Source organism: Periplaneta americana, chromosome 3, assembly GCF_040183065.1.
Source record: "Periplaneta americana isolate PAMFEO1 chromosome 3, P.americana_PAMFEO1_priV1, whole genome shotgun sequence".
Classification (NCBI taxonomy): Eukaryota; Metazoa; Arthropoda; class Insecta; order Blattodea; family Blattidae; genus Periplaneta; species Periplaneta americana.
In genome coordinates, this window is record NC_091119.1 from 120,042,201 (window position 1) to 120,059,555 (window position 17,355).

Genomic DNA, 17,355 nt, shown 5'->3' on the forward strand with positions numbered 1-17,355 from the left:
TGTGTTGGCCACGTTGTTGGGCCACAGCATGCCATGCTTAATCTGTGTGTTCTATGCTCGCTGTGTTTGTTTGCCCCCTCACAATGTGTGATGACAGAGCATGCATTATTACCTCACAAGACTAAATGAAAACCATTCCTTGTGTATGAAGATTTCTGCTAATTCTAGAATAGTTTTCATAGTGCACAATTATATGCTCGTCATTTTACATCAAATAGAAATCATTCAGACATGATTGTAAGAAATTTCCAACTTCAGTTCATGAAACTGTGCCATCTTGGGGAATACGTCTTTGGTCTAAGTGGGGAAGGAATTGAGTAGGGAACAGAAGTATGTGCAGCAGCCTATGCCTGGAAAGTTCTTACTTCATCTGATGGTTCTGTGTGTCACAGTTCTTAATGGGCTGAGTCACACAGGTTGTGTAAAAGATTGTACTCATGTGCTATTGCTGCTTAACAGGTGGCAGCACTCGTCGAGGGCGGCAGGGCTCGTCTGCATCTCAACATGGACCAGCTCCAATGTCAATACCAACAGTATCAGTGACACAGAGTGCAGAGGAAATACCTCCTCCCACCATTGCTGCTCCAGGGTTGGAAAAGAAACCTGAGGTAATTATTTTTACTGCGAGATGTTCTATTCTTTCCTCCATTATATCTTAAACATGTTATTTCGTATTAGCAATTGAAATTGTTCATAAACAGTTCAGTTAGATTATTAAGTAACACTCCTTTCTGGGAAATTTCCGTATGTAAGTGAACTAAAAATCCACAGTAATTTCTCACAATGAAAATTAAAACATACAACTTCGGTAAAATTAAAATCAGTACTCACAGCTATCTCATTGCCAAGACGGCCATTCTGATCACTAAAGTCATAAATATGCATTTGCTGTTGTAACTGATGGGCTATATAGAGGTTCAGATGATCTGATCTGTCTTTTATTAAAAAAAAAAAAAAAAAAAATGGTGCTTCTTTGTTTTATATTGAATCGAAATAAATAGTATTTATCTCCCAGTTATCCATTTTCCCGTGACTTTTGCATTATGTCTGAAGATGTTTATTTTTTTAGAACTGTAATTGAACATGTTGCATTTTACATTATTTTAATAATCTCATATAAATGTGCACGTCAATAAGTATTTTTTATATTTCACAATTTTTACTTCTGTGAGTAATTTTTGAGGATTGAAACTTCACACAGCATAATAAGATTTAATGAGTCAAAATTTCACAATGTTCCAATATTTGAAACGTGCACCAACTCAACATCCATATTGACAATATCAGTGACATCTTAGACTACAAAGTACATACCTCTTCTTATCATTCCTTAAATTGTTCATGGTTAAATACATGTTACGTCTCAATTTGACATATAGGAGATACATCAAACCCACCATTATATATGAGATTGAGATATTAAATACCACCTCCAAATCAAACCTCAGATGATTCGAAAAATGTCAAAACAATGCCCTGAGACTCATCATTGGTACACGTAAAACCACACCACTTTAGACCTTCAGCAATATACACAATCTTCCAATAGAAGAGAAAATCATAACTGCAATCAGCCACAACATATTTAAGCTTACAGGAATGACAACAAATATGTTGGTCAAAAGACCACGCAACAAACCAAAATCTGAAAACAAAAATATTCTCTCACACTCATCAAAAAGTATCTCATGGAAAGAAAACTCTCAGACACAGTAGAACACACTGTACTTCTATAAACCTTCTGGGATGTATTGAGATATGCACGAACCTCTCACTACTCGAAACTGGCCAAAAAAAGAATCTTTCTCCACCCCTCTTAAAGCAAATTTACCTGTACCTCTTATAACTGTGGATGTTAAAAAAAGAAGTCATTTACAACACACTTCCTCTTCCTTCCACTCATTGTAATTCAAAAACCAATCAGCAACCTTCTCGTCATATCAGGTTGAGTCTACTATCAAAATATTTTCAATTTGGAGGGGTGTTAGGATAGTTGTATTCAGTGTGGTCACAGCTTTGGCGCTGGATTCTCATTGTTTAAAATGTTTCATTTCTTCCCTCTGCACATACTTCTCTTCCCTCTCTGAATTGATTCTCCCTTTGGCACATAACCAGTTTACTGAAGATAGCATGTGTGGAAACAAGAATGAGCAGATTCTGATCTCTGGAAATAGAACTAAGGAAGAGACTAGTGAAGTGGAGTGTAGTATTGTATGGGGCAGAAACATGGACATGAAGAGAAGCAACTAGAAGCATTTGAAATGTGGATATGGAGAAGATGGAACATGTGAAATGGACAGACAGATTAAGAAACGAAGCTGTGTTGGAAACTGTGGATGAAGAAAGAACAATGCTGAAACTGATCAATCAATCAATCTTCTTAATGTATCCAGCTGTTTGCTGACAACATAAAATCCACTGTAGTCTATTCAGTTGTTGTTTTTCACGAGAAATGAGAGGTATTTTGATCAGTATTCACTATAGATGTCTGTTGCTAGTAGCCAGAGTTGGGGTGTAGTCAATATATAATGCAGGGCTGTGTCTTCTGCAACTGGTATCGATGATTTTAATTTACTTCTTCTGTGGTTTATGGGTAGACGGTATAGAAGAATGTGTTCCAGAGCTTCATCATGATTATTAGCAACCAAGACCTCTTCAAGTGATATCTCTATCCAGTGATTTTGCTTCAGTAAAGTTTCATTTTATAAACCTATGGATTAACAATTGGCTCGCTTCTGACAAAGGAAAAATTTTAGTCTGAACAAAAGAAACCAAAGGACCTGGAAATGTGCAAAAACTTGCCCAGACATGCTGGAACTGATCAGGAAGAGGAAAAGAAATTGCTTGGGTCACTGGCTGAGAAAAAGCTGCCTATTGAAGGATGCACTGAAACGAACGGTGAATAGGAGAAGAATTCGGGGCAGATGAAATCAAATAATAGACATTAAGATGTATGGACCATATGTGGAGACTAATAGGAAGACAGAAAAGAAAAACTAGAGTATGCTGGGTTTGCAGTGAAAGATCTGCCCTTGGGCATAACATGATGAATTAATGAATAAATATGCACTTTATATATATATATATATATAGACACATACAGTAGAACTTGGTTATAACGACATCCAAGGGACCTTAAAAATTATGTTGTTATAAACGAGTGTCGTAGTAACCGAGATTCACATTTTCAATCTAGTGAGGTGGAAAATGAAAAATAACAAACTTAATTAGACTTCTTTTAGATTTATGTATTGACTTTTAAGCCTACAATGAACATAATAAAATACACGTAGGCCTACAATTATAAATACAGTATTCTGTATTAAAACAGTTCGTTGAGTACTCACCAAACTACTTTACATAGAAGTGAAATAATCAGTCATTTTACTCTGTTGTCTTCTACTTCCCCAATACACACTTTCTAGGGCTAAATTACGTTCTATGTTCATAATTTCAGTTGCAATTTCACTGATCCCTTCCCTAGCTTCATAGAACATGTTCATAATTCTAATGACTTCTAAAGCGTCACTCACTTTTTTAGTGGCCATACTGCGTTAAAATGCATGCACTTAGTGAAAACTTCCTGCCGAAACTGATCTAATACCGCATGAATTCTGGCAGGTTACAATGGGGTGGGGAATCCGCCTGCATTCAAGAGGTCTATGACAGAAGGAGACTAAATAATTTGTCAGGGTCAGATTTCAACTCAATATTTCTTAAAATACTTTGGTTCTTAGAAAATCTTATTCCAAACTGAGGTTGAAAATGACGTTATATGCGAGGTAGACACATATGCGTTTGTCGTATTAAGCAAGGTAGAAAAGCATATGTCTTATGGGGAATTAATTGGGACCACAGAATATTTGACGTTATAGGCGAGGTGTCGCACAAAACAAGGTCTCTATAACCAAGTTCTACTGTACACAAAATGTTGTCTTGAAACTGGGGATGCATATTATATTCACATGCAAAAACTCAAGACTCGGACAAATTAAAATTAACACTCTATTCATGTTACGAGATATGGTGTGAAGCAACTGACAGAAATGACCATTGCGAGTACCTGTTTTCTCGTCTTTTGCGCACTTTTCATTTGTAATTTCTTGTCCAATTCTGATAACAATCACTAATATGAATAATATTTTAACTACTAGAATGGCTTAACATTTTTTCTTGTATTGTGAGATTTTATGAATACAATCTCAACAATTGCGAGTCTTTAATTAAGCCTAAAGAATTTACCAATAATTACTGATGAAAGAGCAGCATGACATTAGCCATTGTCATTGTTCCGACACCAATCCAGACCTGTTGACTGGAAGTTCCAGTTCTGATACTGTAAATGAGGATGAAATGTGATGTATAGCTAGAGGTAAAGGAGTGCCCTTATAACTGTCTTGATCATATATTAATCTTTAGTGGTTTTAGCACAGGTGCGTATTATATTCGCCAGTTTTTTTTTCTGGATTTTAGAATAAAAAAATTGCTATATATATTATATTCCATGGTATATATTGGAGTAAGTACGGTATTTTCACATTCTTACATTTTCAGGACAAATCTAATTTCGAGCAAAATTTAATTAGAATGTATAAGTGAAGTTTTGTATCTCTCAGGGTTTAATACAATTGTATAAGTGTGAAAAACGTATAACTTAAATAAAAATAAATTAACATAGAAAGTATAGGAATTTTGCAGTGACTTCAGAAAAAAAACATGTGAGGAACATATAAATGAAGTTTCACTTTACTAATGGCAAGATGGATGCTTAGCTGAACAGCTGATCATCTCAGTACATTACTCAGTTAAGCCTAGCACATTTCGGACTTGTGTAAATACATTCCTTTTACATTAAATTGATATTATTCTGGTGTTACATGAAACAAATGATCTTATGTTATGTTTATATGACATAGTAGACATTGATTGAATGCACAGTGTTCATTGTGTAATGTGCATTGTATTCTTCAGCCAGGATTTGGTTTCAGTAAGTGAAGATTTAAGTTCAATAACATAAGTGTGAATGATATTTTAGATATTGATGCGGTCACTGTTAGACATTGCTCAACAGGACAGAAAAGAGAAAGCATTTAAAGCACGTGGTGATTCTTTCTCATTTAACGATGGGGATTTTAAATCCAAATATAGATTTAGGAAGAATTACGTGAGAAGAATTATTGATATTGTGCAAGAAATTATTCTGTAGGATTCAAGAGGAGAATTCATATCCTGTGAACTGCAGCTCCATACAGCACTTTGTATGTGGGCACGAAATGAGATTAAGTGTAATATCAGTATTTTATTTTAGAAAGTACTACAAACCTATACTAATATATCTAACCTGAAATTTCAGGACAAGATACTAATAATTTACATATGTCGTTTATAGGTACAAGATGATGCTGCTATAATATTATAATATTCAGGGAATTAGTCAATGGTCTATAACCAATATTTATCATTGTGTATGCACTGCTTTGACTAGAAAGTCCACATTTTTTTTTTTATTAAAATGCTGTCAACGAATTTGAAGCAAGAATAAGTGATTGCACAGTTTAGGCAGATCTGTGGCTTCAGAAAATATGTGATTGGTGTTGTTGACTGCACTCTAGAATTAAGAAAGTTCTGGTGCAAGTATTACAGTTTTTTATAAAGAGGAAGGGGTATTTCTCAATGTACAAGTGGTAAGTGATGTGTCATTACGAATTAGAGATAAAGTAGCTCGGTGGATGGGTAGTAGGTACTACTTTGGACAGCCAAATATTTCGGAAAAGCAGCATTAACTGACGATTCAAAGCTAGTGAATTTAAAGGTCATTTGCTAGCACATTTTGGACATATATGCACACCCTTATTATGTATTCACGCTTGTTTTGAATCCATCAAATGCAAAAGAAGAATGTTATAACAGGTCTTACATAAGCCTAAGTACCAGAAACTTGGAAAGGTGTTTCGATGTGTGGAAGTAAATATTTCTGTGCATGCTAAAGAGATTCACAACAGGTTTGGAGAATACAGAAACATACATAGTTGCTCTGGCACAGGCCTGCAGAACCCATAAGTAGAGGAATATGATGTCAGCCTCACTCCACTTATATTGGGGATGATTGACTTCTGCATAGAGTTGACATTCTTTACGTGTGGAAGGTCCATCAGTGGTGGCACTAATTTTCAAAAAGAATTGTAATAAAGTCATTGTATTTATAATTCGTTATGTCATTTCAAGGTTTATGATTGTTAGTATGCATCCAGAAGGTACAAAACGATTTTCCTACAAAGAAATAATGTTACAAAAACAGGTTAGGATAAAAAATATATAATTTAACAACCATAACTAAATGGAATGCCCTTTAATTCCTCTAGTTCTTTCCTAAATGTGTAGAAGACATTTGATATTGTTTGTTTTCCAGTAGTTTGTCAATATTTGGCTGGATATAGTTAGCACACAGACACAAAGCAGACACAAGTTAAACTGCTGCGCCTAACTGTTTTACATGGATTTAGTTTAGAAAAAAACTGTTCACAAGAATATGTGGAGCCAAACATTGCAATTATGCAGCCTGCAAACTGTTTTAAGAAAGGATATTTGCCAGTGGGTAATAACTGATAAAGGTCTCTACCATTTTTGTCTGATGTTTTTATAAAAGTGTTGTTCTGTAGGTCAGAAAGTTCTAGTTGTAAATGCACTGGAGCTTCTAAAGCATTGAAAGTTAATGGATTCACAAATAGATGCATATCTCTAGACAAAGTGTTAATTTCTGAAAATTTATTTCAAATTGCTTATAGAAGGTATTCTAAGTTGAGCTGTAAGTGTGATATAAATGCGGCCTTTTATTTTCTATTGCATCTAGAGAAGGGAAATGAGATGTGATTTGAACGTCCAGTTGAGCCTTCATTAAATTTAATTTACACATAAATGCATTTATGCTATCGATCATAGATACAATTAGATGGTCTTTTCCTTGCAGTGTAGTGTTCATTGCATTAAGATGGCTTATTGGATCTGTTAAAAATGCAAGGTCACTGATCCAGTCAGGGTCTAATAATTCTTGGATAGTCGTTTCCTACGAAAGAGTAAACCATAACCTTAAATATACTACATGTATTATAGATTGTAGTCCAGATAATTGTATAATTAAAATTATGTTTATGTACATAAGATTTGGAAATGTAAAGTGATTTTGGTGCTAACCTCTAATTCTAAGAAGCTACGAATTTTGGGAACCGATTTGAGAAATATACTGAGCAAAGCACTCCTACTTAGCCAGGAATATCTAAATATTCCGAGACGAGCTCTTCCAAGAATTGGAAAAGCTAGCAATGGCGTAAAGAATGTGATTTGATGATATTCACAGTTTTTACAACCACGTCTATTACTTTATTTATATTTGCAGACTGCATAAAACGCCTCTCGATATATCGTACAATGTATGGCTTGATATGCACAGTGCTCTTACCAATTTCATTCAGGAACTTCCTCAAACACCCTACAAAACCAATCTCCTTCCCATACATTGATGGTGCCCCATCAGTAGCTACTGACATGAGGTTTTCCCATGCAACTCGAACTTTGAAGTGACATGTAAAACAGCTTCAGAAATATCAATACCACGAGTGCAGTCTTTCAGTGGAATGAGATCTAAGAATTCTTCTGTTACATTCAAGTCTTCAGTAACTCCACTTCTAAATATAGCCAATTGGGCAGTGTCACTAATGTCAGTGCTCTCAAGTAAAGCCAAAGAGAACCATTTGAAAGATTTTATCTTGTTTATTAATTGTGCTTCTACAGTTAGGTTCACTCAGTGAAAGGCCTGTTTGCTTCTGTAATATATTTTGCAGTTGTGTAGCTAACACGAACTAGATTTTCTGTCGGTAGTTTTTTTTTTGAGATTTATTTGCACCTAGTCTGCTTTAGATTTTCCGAAACTTTCCTCCTATCATCACCTACAGAAACATAAATTTATAACATTTAAGTAATGAACCTTGAAAGTTAATATAAATGTCACTATTCGTTTCAATACAATGAATACAGAGTGATGTCCTTAATTTAACAGTATGTATACTGGTATAAATAAATAATCAGTATACAGTTCGTAATAATGAACTTACCCGAAAGTTTGTCTATTCCATAATCCTTAATATGGGCTTTGTTGAAATGTCGTTTAATATTGAAATGACTAGTAGAAATAAATTGGATGGGATTCAGTAAACAAGCAATTCTTTCGTCTTCTTCAACAACAAAATAATCATATTCCCATTTCCTTTGTAAGTAGTATTTCTTCACGGGTTTAGATTTTGCCATGTTCCAGTTCTCTTCAAACTGCAGTATGTGTATTGTGTACCTGCCACCTCAAGGATGAATGTTGATATAGCCGAGCTCAACTAGAACACTATGACCACAAAGGTAGAAAAGGTGGGTACGGTTTCTACCTGTGGTACGAAGGCAGTTGCTCTGAGGAGCTACAGTTCTGCAGGTCTGCTCTTGAGGTACTGCATAATGTAGCATTTATGTGGGAAACATAGTTTGATTCTGCATTGTATGGCTACGTGTTGGTAGACAACTTTGCCGAAAATCATCGATTTCATTGCCCAGGGTGCACTGCAAGGAAGTGAGTCTAACCACTGCATGCCAGAAAATCCAAGACACATAGCAGTTGCACATATCCGAATTGCTACAGGGGATGACTATCTTGCCTCTCATTTACACAGAATTGGAATTCTGGACAACCCTCTTTGCCCACTTTGCAGTATGCAAGAAGATATGGATAGTTCTCATTTCCAACACTGCCCTGCACTCTACTCTACAAACATCTATGACAGATATTGGAAAACACATGCTAAACTCTCTTCCTAATACTTCTTTTTTATTACTTAATACTGTTATTTTTTTCAAACCTTTGTTCGTGTACACATTGCATGTATTGTATGTTTTAAGAGAATGGCCATTGGTCAAGTTGTAAGCTGCATTATGTATAAACTAGTGGCTTGTGCAGCAAATGCTGCAAACTAAGTTCATTACAATTCAAATTAAAATTTTTCAAATTTATTGCCAATGAAGAATACCAGACATTTTGGAAGTTACTTGCTTCCATAATAAAGAAACATACTCCTCTGAATCGTTTTCTGTATGCTAAATACTTTTTATTGAACCTATACTATTACTATTACATCTCCAAGCAAGATTAATCCAGTCTCTACCATCATATTCCACCTCTCTCAAATCAATTTTAATATTATCCTCCCAACTACGTCTGCCTCCCTCAAGGTCTTCCAACTAACACTCTATACCATTTCTAGATTAACCCATATGTGCTACATTCACTGCCATCTCAAATGTCTGGATTTAATGTTCCTAATTATGTTAGGTGAAGAATACAATGCGTGTAGTTCTACATGGTGTAACTTTCTCCATTCCCCTATGACTTTATCCCTCTTAGCCCCAAATATTTTCCTAAGCATCTTATTTTCGAACACCCTTAATCTCTGTTCCTCTCTCAAAGTGAAAATCCAAGTTTCACAATCATAAAGAACAACTGGTAGCATAACTGTTTTATAAATTCTAACTTTCAGCTTTAAATATCTACACCACACCGCCATTAAATATATGGAAAAGATCCATACCACTTGATTAATAACTATAAAAATATTTCACTTTAATAACAATATTGTTATCTTACGTAAGTTTTGTATAGACTACTATATAGCCGTCACTCGGTAAATATTATAGAAATGAAGATCTAACGTCAGGTATTCTCTACACCTATTTATATAACCCCGAAAGGTTTCACTTTCATATCATCAATAAAGCATTAATCTGTATAATTGGTGACAAATACATCATGTCATTCACTATAATAATATTTCATTTTTAATGGTAATAATGTCATCAAACATTCTTAAGTTTTGTAGTTTTTAATATCCAACACACAGACAGCTGTACTCTGAAAATTACACACCAGAGAATCTTTTTTTTAGTGAATCCTGAAGTTTTTAATAACCAATATTACAGAAACCTTCAGATAAAGTTACACAAATGAAGATCGACATATTGGCATTATGTCAGCCATCTGAATTCTAAATATGTCAGCAATCCTGCAGGTCATAGCCTTCGTGTGATATTGTAGTGTGTTTGTGTTTTGTTTTCTTTTATTCTGAAGGGGCCATTACCTATTTATCAAAACTGACGACAGATGGAATTTGGAAAATAGGAAAATGATTTAGGAAAATTGGCATTTCATTAAAAATTACTATTTTTCTGAAAAACTTTGGGTTCTAAGCTTCAAAATGAGCGGTCATTTATTAAAATCCGTTCAGCCGTTTTCCCGTAATTTCCATTACCAGTTCAAATTATATATATATATATATATATATATATATATATATATAGATATGGGAAACAGAATGAAAGTGATGTACACGTATTTCCATAACATGTGCCACCAGAAGGAGAAGAAGAAAATGCTACAGCAGTTGGCCTATCATTCAGTTTGCAAGAACAAGCTACCAGAACTGCTTTCATCAATAACTTTATTCTTTCTGACAGGAGAACTAACAAGGAGCACATAATTGCTATTTATTTATTTCATCAATCATTGTTCACATCATGGCAGATTAGATGTATTCCAGTTCTTAATCCGCCATCACTCTCTATACAAATATAACAAAAAATTAATACATTTGAACTTATAAGTTTCCTCTGTTTACAATAATAATACTACTAATAATAAAAATAATAATAATAATAATAATGATAAAAGTAATAATAATAATAATCAACTAATAAGTATACCTCTTTTATTTAAAACTCCTACTCTCTTAAGAATTATTCTATTACTTCATTGACTACTCTTCGTAGTTTCTTATCGTGTAACTACTCAACATTTATAATTCCATCTCCGTTAGAGCTTTGACTTTCTCTTCCCATCTAATTTTAACTCTAAATAGAAATTTTCCTAATTTATGCAGATTGCTTGTGTTTAGGTGACCATTTTTTTTATAAGCTACTATAGCGTTTATTTGTAGAATTTTTTTTTTTCACCCAACTGTTTCTCAAATCATTCGTTGCCTGACACTTTAACGCAATATGCATAGTGTTTTCAGCTAGTCCACACAAAGGACATTTATCCTTCTCTACGTTCCCTCTCCTATTCTTGAGTCTCCAGATAGCTAATCTCCACCATGCCATTCCCGTTCTCTCTTCCCTTGAATTTAGTCTAACATATTCTTCCTGTTCCCAAAACTGCTTCACCTCCCTATAGTATTTTAGTGATCCTAGGTCTTTCATATTACTAAAAATATCTTGTCTTGAAATTTCGTTTGCCCTCTCTTTTACTATTCTTCCAATAGTTTTCGTGTTTATAGACCCTAGTTCTCTCCATAGCCATTTTAGACCTAATCTGTTTATTTCACTTTCCAGCTCTTTCACCCAATTCGATTTCCAATTAGTGGCTTTCATACAAAAGATACATGTTTTCATAACTGCCAAATCATTCCTACACAGAATATTACCTAAATATTTGATTTTTCTTTCTAGAATAATTCCCAGACTCGAATCGGTTCCCATCTCTAGTAATGCTGCCAGGTTAGAAGCATTCTTCCGTATTCCTAGAAATTTTTTACACATTTTGGCTCTTACTTTATCGATGTTTCTGCTGGATAACTTACTACCCCAGATCTCAATATTATATAATATTTTTTATTCTACTAGAGCATTATAGATGTTGATAAAATTCTTCACCCCCATATTCGGCCATTTACATAATTGCTATTAGAAACAATGTTCTTATAAAAGTTATTTTATGATGATGATTATGATGACGCTGGTATATAGTATAATTACAGGTTCAAATAATTATTTAACAGTAGGTCTTTCTTCGAATTTAACATTCTCGTTTTAGTTTGTTTCTTTTTCCTCCATTGCAGCATTTTACCTTAAACTTTTCGTTATTTATTCATGTTATTCTTTCTTCATCTTTATTTCTTTCTGCACTGCACTCCAACTAGCTGAGCCTCATGTGTAATTTCTTCAGTTGTGACCTGTGTGAAGAAGTATTTACTTTACTTAACAACCCTCAGTAATTAACATTGTGGGACAATGCACATGTGCCTTCTACAGAAACAGTGTTATTTAACTTGCATGATTAGACTAACATACATATCCTGCAATTTGTAGGTTTATAAAATTATAATATATTAAAGTCAGTATCCTCTGGTTGAGGTTCATATGTACATCTATTATCAAGCAGTGCATCTCACTTGACAATAAGTTTCAGAGAAAGAACAATTGTTTGTATGCATCTGAAGTCTGATTAGTGTAATATGTAGCTGCAGTAGTTGGCGATGTATGCAATGGAGGGGGAAAGGAACTGGCCACCCTACCCTATTATCTCCTAGTCTAGTTGCCTCATAGTGGTGCCTTCTTGGTATCACTTGTGAGGTTCAGACCTGTCTTCGGACAGTTGACTAAACAACAATTAAAGTCAGACAATGGTGTAAATGTCTGTTGTACGTACGGTAGGGATAGATTGTCGCAGTTAAATGCATTGTAATCCATATTAGACTCAAGTGGAATCAAGTGCATAACCTCACTTGCTTTCTTGCTTAGATTTGAAGATTTTGATCCTCCACTGTTGCTTGACAGTGTATTGACATAAAGTTCTTGGCATACATTTTCATGCACCAGCGCTGCTGCTTCCGTTCTGTGAAACTTCAGTTCCATTCATTTTAATTGCGTAAACCTTGAGTGATAACACGTTTTCACATTTATTTTTATTTAGTCAAACAAGCTAATCAGTAATCACCACGAATTTGAAACATAATTGCTTACATATTGTGTACTTTTTGCCATAGCTTGCCCTTCAACCTGCTTGTGTTGGTGTCCATCATTTTACACTCTATTATGTTAATTTCGTCTTTAATTACTTCTTTGAGTGATGCCTGAAATAAAAAAAAAACAAACATTCGTTTTACAATCATGCTATTTAGGCATCAGGTAATATGCAAGTTAGCCACCGGCATGGCTCAGTCGGTTAAGGTGCTTGCCTGCTGATCTGAAGTTGTGCTCTGGCACAGGTTCGATCCCCGCTTGGGCTGATTACCTGGTTGGGTTTTTTCGAGGTTTTCCCCAATCATAAGGTGAATGCCAGGTAATCTATGGCGAATCCTCGACCTCATCTCACCAAAATACCATCTCTCGCTACCACCAATCTCGTCGACGCTAAATAACGTAGTAGTTGATATAGCGTTGTTAAATAACCAACTCAAAAAAATGCTAATTATCTGTAAATACGAAATATCTACTTCACACAATAACAAAAGTGACATATATAGAACGTATTTACTATTTTGGTATTCTTCCAGCCTCTTATTCTTTTTGTGGTTTTCGATATATTTCTCGTCTTTCTTTTAAAAGAGTCGACCCAAATCTCTTGTTTTGGTTAAACTGATAGCCTTTGTTTCAAGACAGTAATCATCGCCACCTAGTAGGCAATACTGCAGTCTTTTGTTCAGATCATTCATTACAAAACTATGATGTAGTTATTACGTATGGACATTGTATAGTAAAACATCAGCTGTATAGTGTTTGTTGGTAACATAATTATACACGTCTTACTCGGTATATAACTACATATACAGCTGTTTAACCCATGTATAAGAGGTTTTATTGGTAAGACTGTATGTCAATAGCCTAACATGAGAATGGATAAAGATCACCTACTTCAGTGCAGAAAATTGGATCCAGTGCACAGGGCCTCGTGGGAAACCAGTAAATTGTATTGAGATGCAAGGAAGCTAATGGACTCGACTTCAGTGAACTAGCTATATGATATACACACATTACGTTATATCCTTAATAACATAATTCAGCACTCGCCAGATGTAATGTTTTAATTTTTATTGCGAATTCATATATATACCATGGGCCTTACTGTTGTTGGAAAAAATTCGTTTGAAAATGGATTTTTTGAACTGTAGGTGAGATTAAAACATTAATGCACAGAGTCATGGACTAGAGCAGTAAATATTTCCTGAATCAGTAAAAAGAATAGATGCTGCTATCTGCATGATTATAGCTGAAGTTAATCAGTTTGGAACTAACCAATTTTGTCCTTAGGATGTGTTAACCTCAGTTAGCCTACATAGAAAGTGGAGTTAATCAATTTGGCTTCGTAAAGCCTTGTATGTTTTCTGATTCTCTTCAGAACGAAAATCAATTAATTGGGGAAATTTTGTAGTCATTAGTTATAGTGTGATTGTCTTAAAATGCAGGTTACATCCACACCACACCCAAAAAGCCCATAGTATAATCAGGTTACAACTCACACCCAAAAAGTCCACAGTATAACTAGGAAGTGGTATACCTATAATCACTTGAGTTAGTGACTTCCAAGTGACCTTAAGTTCTGCATTCCATGTAGTTTTAATACACAATCCTTGATATGTATACACAATATTTTTTTGTCAAACATTAACCTCTGTATTTTCAATAACAATTAGACCATGATAATTCTCTAACAAACAAAAAAATTGACCAAATATTTTCAATGAAATTTAATTTATGTAGTGAAGCAAAAAAAAAAAAAAAAAGTAGATAGTCATTTTTCAAACAAGTTCAGTTCTGTATGAGCTCATTTTTACTTCATGACAGTAGACGAAAGTGTACCTTTATATTACATTTTAAAATTTGTTATTTTGTCAAGTGCTTCTTACAGTATTATCTTGAAGGTTGTCATTGGCATCACATTGATAAGATTTCTAATGGTGGAATGTGTAGCAGCAATGAAACACATGATTGTGGTATCAAATTACATGTAGTTTAAAACTCATAACTGACATTCTTAATATCACAAGAAGTTGTACACATTCTTTGTCCTACTTTACTTGTGAGGGAGTGAAGTCATGTAACAAATCTTAATTTCGAAACTTCATCTTTAATGTGGTTAACATGATGAACAAGCTGTGGCTGTTGTGTAAATACTATTAAAAATCTGTCAGTCTTCATTATTTAAATTATAAATATGTCTAATTGGTCATTGTTTTCATTTAAGTTTGATTGGTAATTGTCATTGTTAGTTTACAGCTCATTTTGAGCTGTGTATAAACTACAGAGTGTGTTAGATGTACAGTTTCCCAAAAAAGAAACGAAACAATGGAATATTCTAAGTCCCAGACACAAGACACTGCACATGATCGGAGGCTCGGAGCCCAGATATACGAGATAACATGTAATTCAGTTATTTAAATTCAATCTGTTCGATTTGTTGTTGGAACTAGTTCCGAAACTTACTTGAAAAAACTGCAAAAAAAAGTAAATATGTTGTAAAAATAGATAAATATAGGTGCAGTAACATCAAAATTTGGCCCTTCATGGCGAGATCGACATGCCCTGCAGAAGAGAGACCTTCCTTCTTGTCTCAATAGCTCAGTTGGCTATGTCATGCGGAAGGGAGTAGATTCGAGCTCTGTATCTGCGAGTTTTTTTTTTTTTTTTTTTTTTTTTTTTTTTTTAATAAAGTTAAAACTGGGTTTTACAGAGTCCTGGGATTAAGTGGTCAATTGCGAGGACAATGAGATTTGTTTTTGATAAGTGTTAATGGTCACAGACAATATAAATTTAAAAATGATAATATTATAAAAAAATTAATGAATGCATTAATTATGAAAAATATATAGGTATTTAAAAATGCGTGACTCTGCGTCATATTTTAACAAATAATAATTATAATTTAGAACTTAGGATGTCATTGTAAGTAGGGTAATTTTTTTCAATAATAACAATGATATTTAGAATGTTTTTAACAATCATTAAAAAACTGATTTTAAATAGCAGTAATACTAACAATTACATTTGAATGCTAACTGTATGAGTCACTGAGACAAGTGGCAACACAAGTGTTTATCCAGCCATTTGGTCTCACCACAGGCAGGTGCTGTTCCAAAATACTGAAAAACAATGCTATATCACAACAAAGATCAAGACAGCAATCATGAAAGGGACCAAACAAGCACAACGAGGACAATGATAAAGACCACAACAAGACAGTGATGCTCGTCGTGGTCCATGTCATGATCCCTGTCCTATATCATGTCTTGATTATTGTTGTAATTCTTGTAAGCCTTATTGTGGGTCTTTTCGTTGAGCTCATTGTGATGCTTACCATGGTCCTTGTTGTCTTTATTATGGTCCTTACCTTTATCCTTCCTTGTTGTCTTTATTGTGATCTTTATCATGGTCCTTGTCTTTGTCATTGTTCTTATCACGATTTTTGTTGTCTTTAATTAGGTACTTATCATGGTACTTTTTGAGTCATGGTTCTAGTCGTGATTCTTATCATGGTGCTTATCATGGTCCATATTATGATACTTGTCTTTGTGCCATGGTCCTTATGTTTTTCATGGTCCTTATTGTAGTCGTGACCCATATTGTGGTCCTTACTGTGCTGTTTGTCGTGGCCAATATCTTAGTCCTTCTTATGGTTCCAACCATTGCCCTTGTGATCCTTATCATGGTCCTTACTGTGTTTTTTGTGGTCTTATTGTCTTGCATGTCGTGGTCCTCATTGTAATCCTTGTTGTAGTGCTTGTGGTTCATGTCGTGAGACAGCATGGTCCTTTTAGTGATCCTTGTTGTTTTTGTCATGTTTCTTATGATCCTTGTCTTTGTCGTGTCTTATCATGGTCCTTATCTTTGTCATGCTCGTTATGATTCTTGATGTCTTTGTCATGTGCCTTATTGCGGTATTTGTTGTCCTTGTCATGGTCCTTATTGTGACTTTTGTCTATATCGTTGTTCTTATCATGGTCCTTGTAATCCTTATTGTGGTCCTTTTCGTGATTCTTGTTGCACTGCTTCTCATGGTCCATGTGATCCTAATCGTGGTTCTTGTCATGGTCGACCAAGCCCCTATAGTCTCGGCTGTGCAGAATGAGGAAACCGGGGCAAATTGAATGCTGCGCTTGCTGCCATGTTGTTGGAGAGTAGACGCATAATAGCAGTGCGTAAATCACGCAATTTAACGCTGTGATGATCTAAAATTGACAGATTATGGTCATTTTCGACGTTTAACGTAAAATTAGGACGAAATAAACATATTCAAAGTTTCATTGATATGCCTCAGAGCATTAAAGAAAAGAAAATACGTACACAGCAATTTATAGAAAACATGCTCATACATCCATAAATAGGCCTACACAATACACATTATAGAATGTATCATTTTACGATAATCAGCATATTGTTTGGTTTCAGAGAGAATCTAAAATTATATTAATATACATTACTCTTAGATCACAAGACATAAATATATGCAACTTGATTACACAAGTTCTTATTATAATCAAATTCTTAAGTAAAATA

General features: G+C 34.5%; 1 protein-coding gene across 2 annotated transcripts in view; it reads left to right on the forward strand.

Moving 5' to 3' along the window:
• d4 overlaps positions 1 to 17,355 on the forward strand; it is a 187,679-nt gene that overhangs the window by 77,396 nt on the left and 92,928 nt on the right. For both annotated transcript variants that reach the window (XM_069821451.1, XM_069821452.1), the window contains exon 7: positions 460 to 608. In XM_069821451.1, the coding sequence (XP_069677552.1) occupies positions 460 to 608 (149 nt within the window). The remainder of the gene's footprint in view (positions 1 to 459; positions 609 to 17,355) is intronic.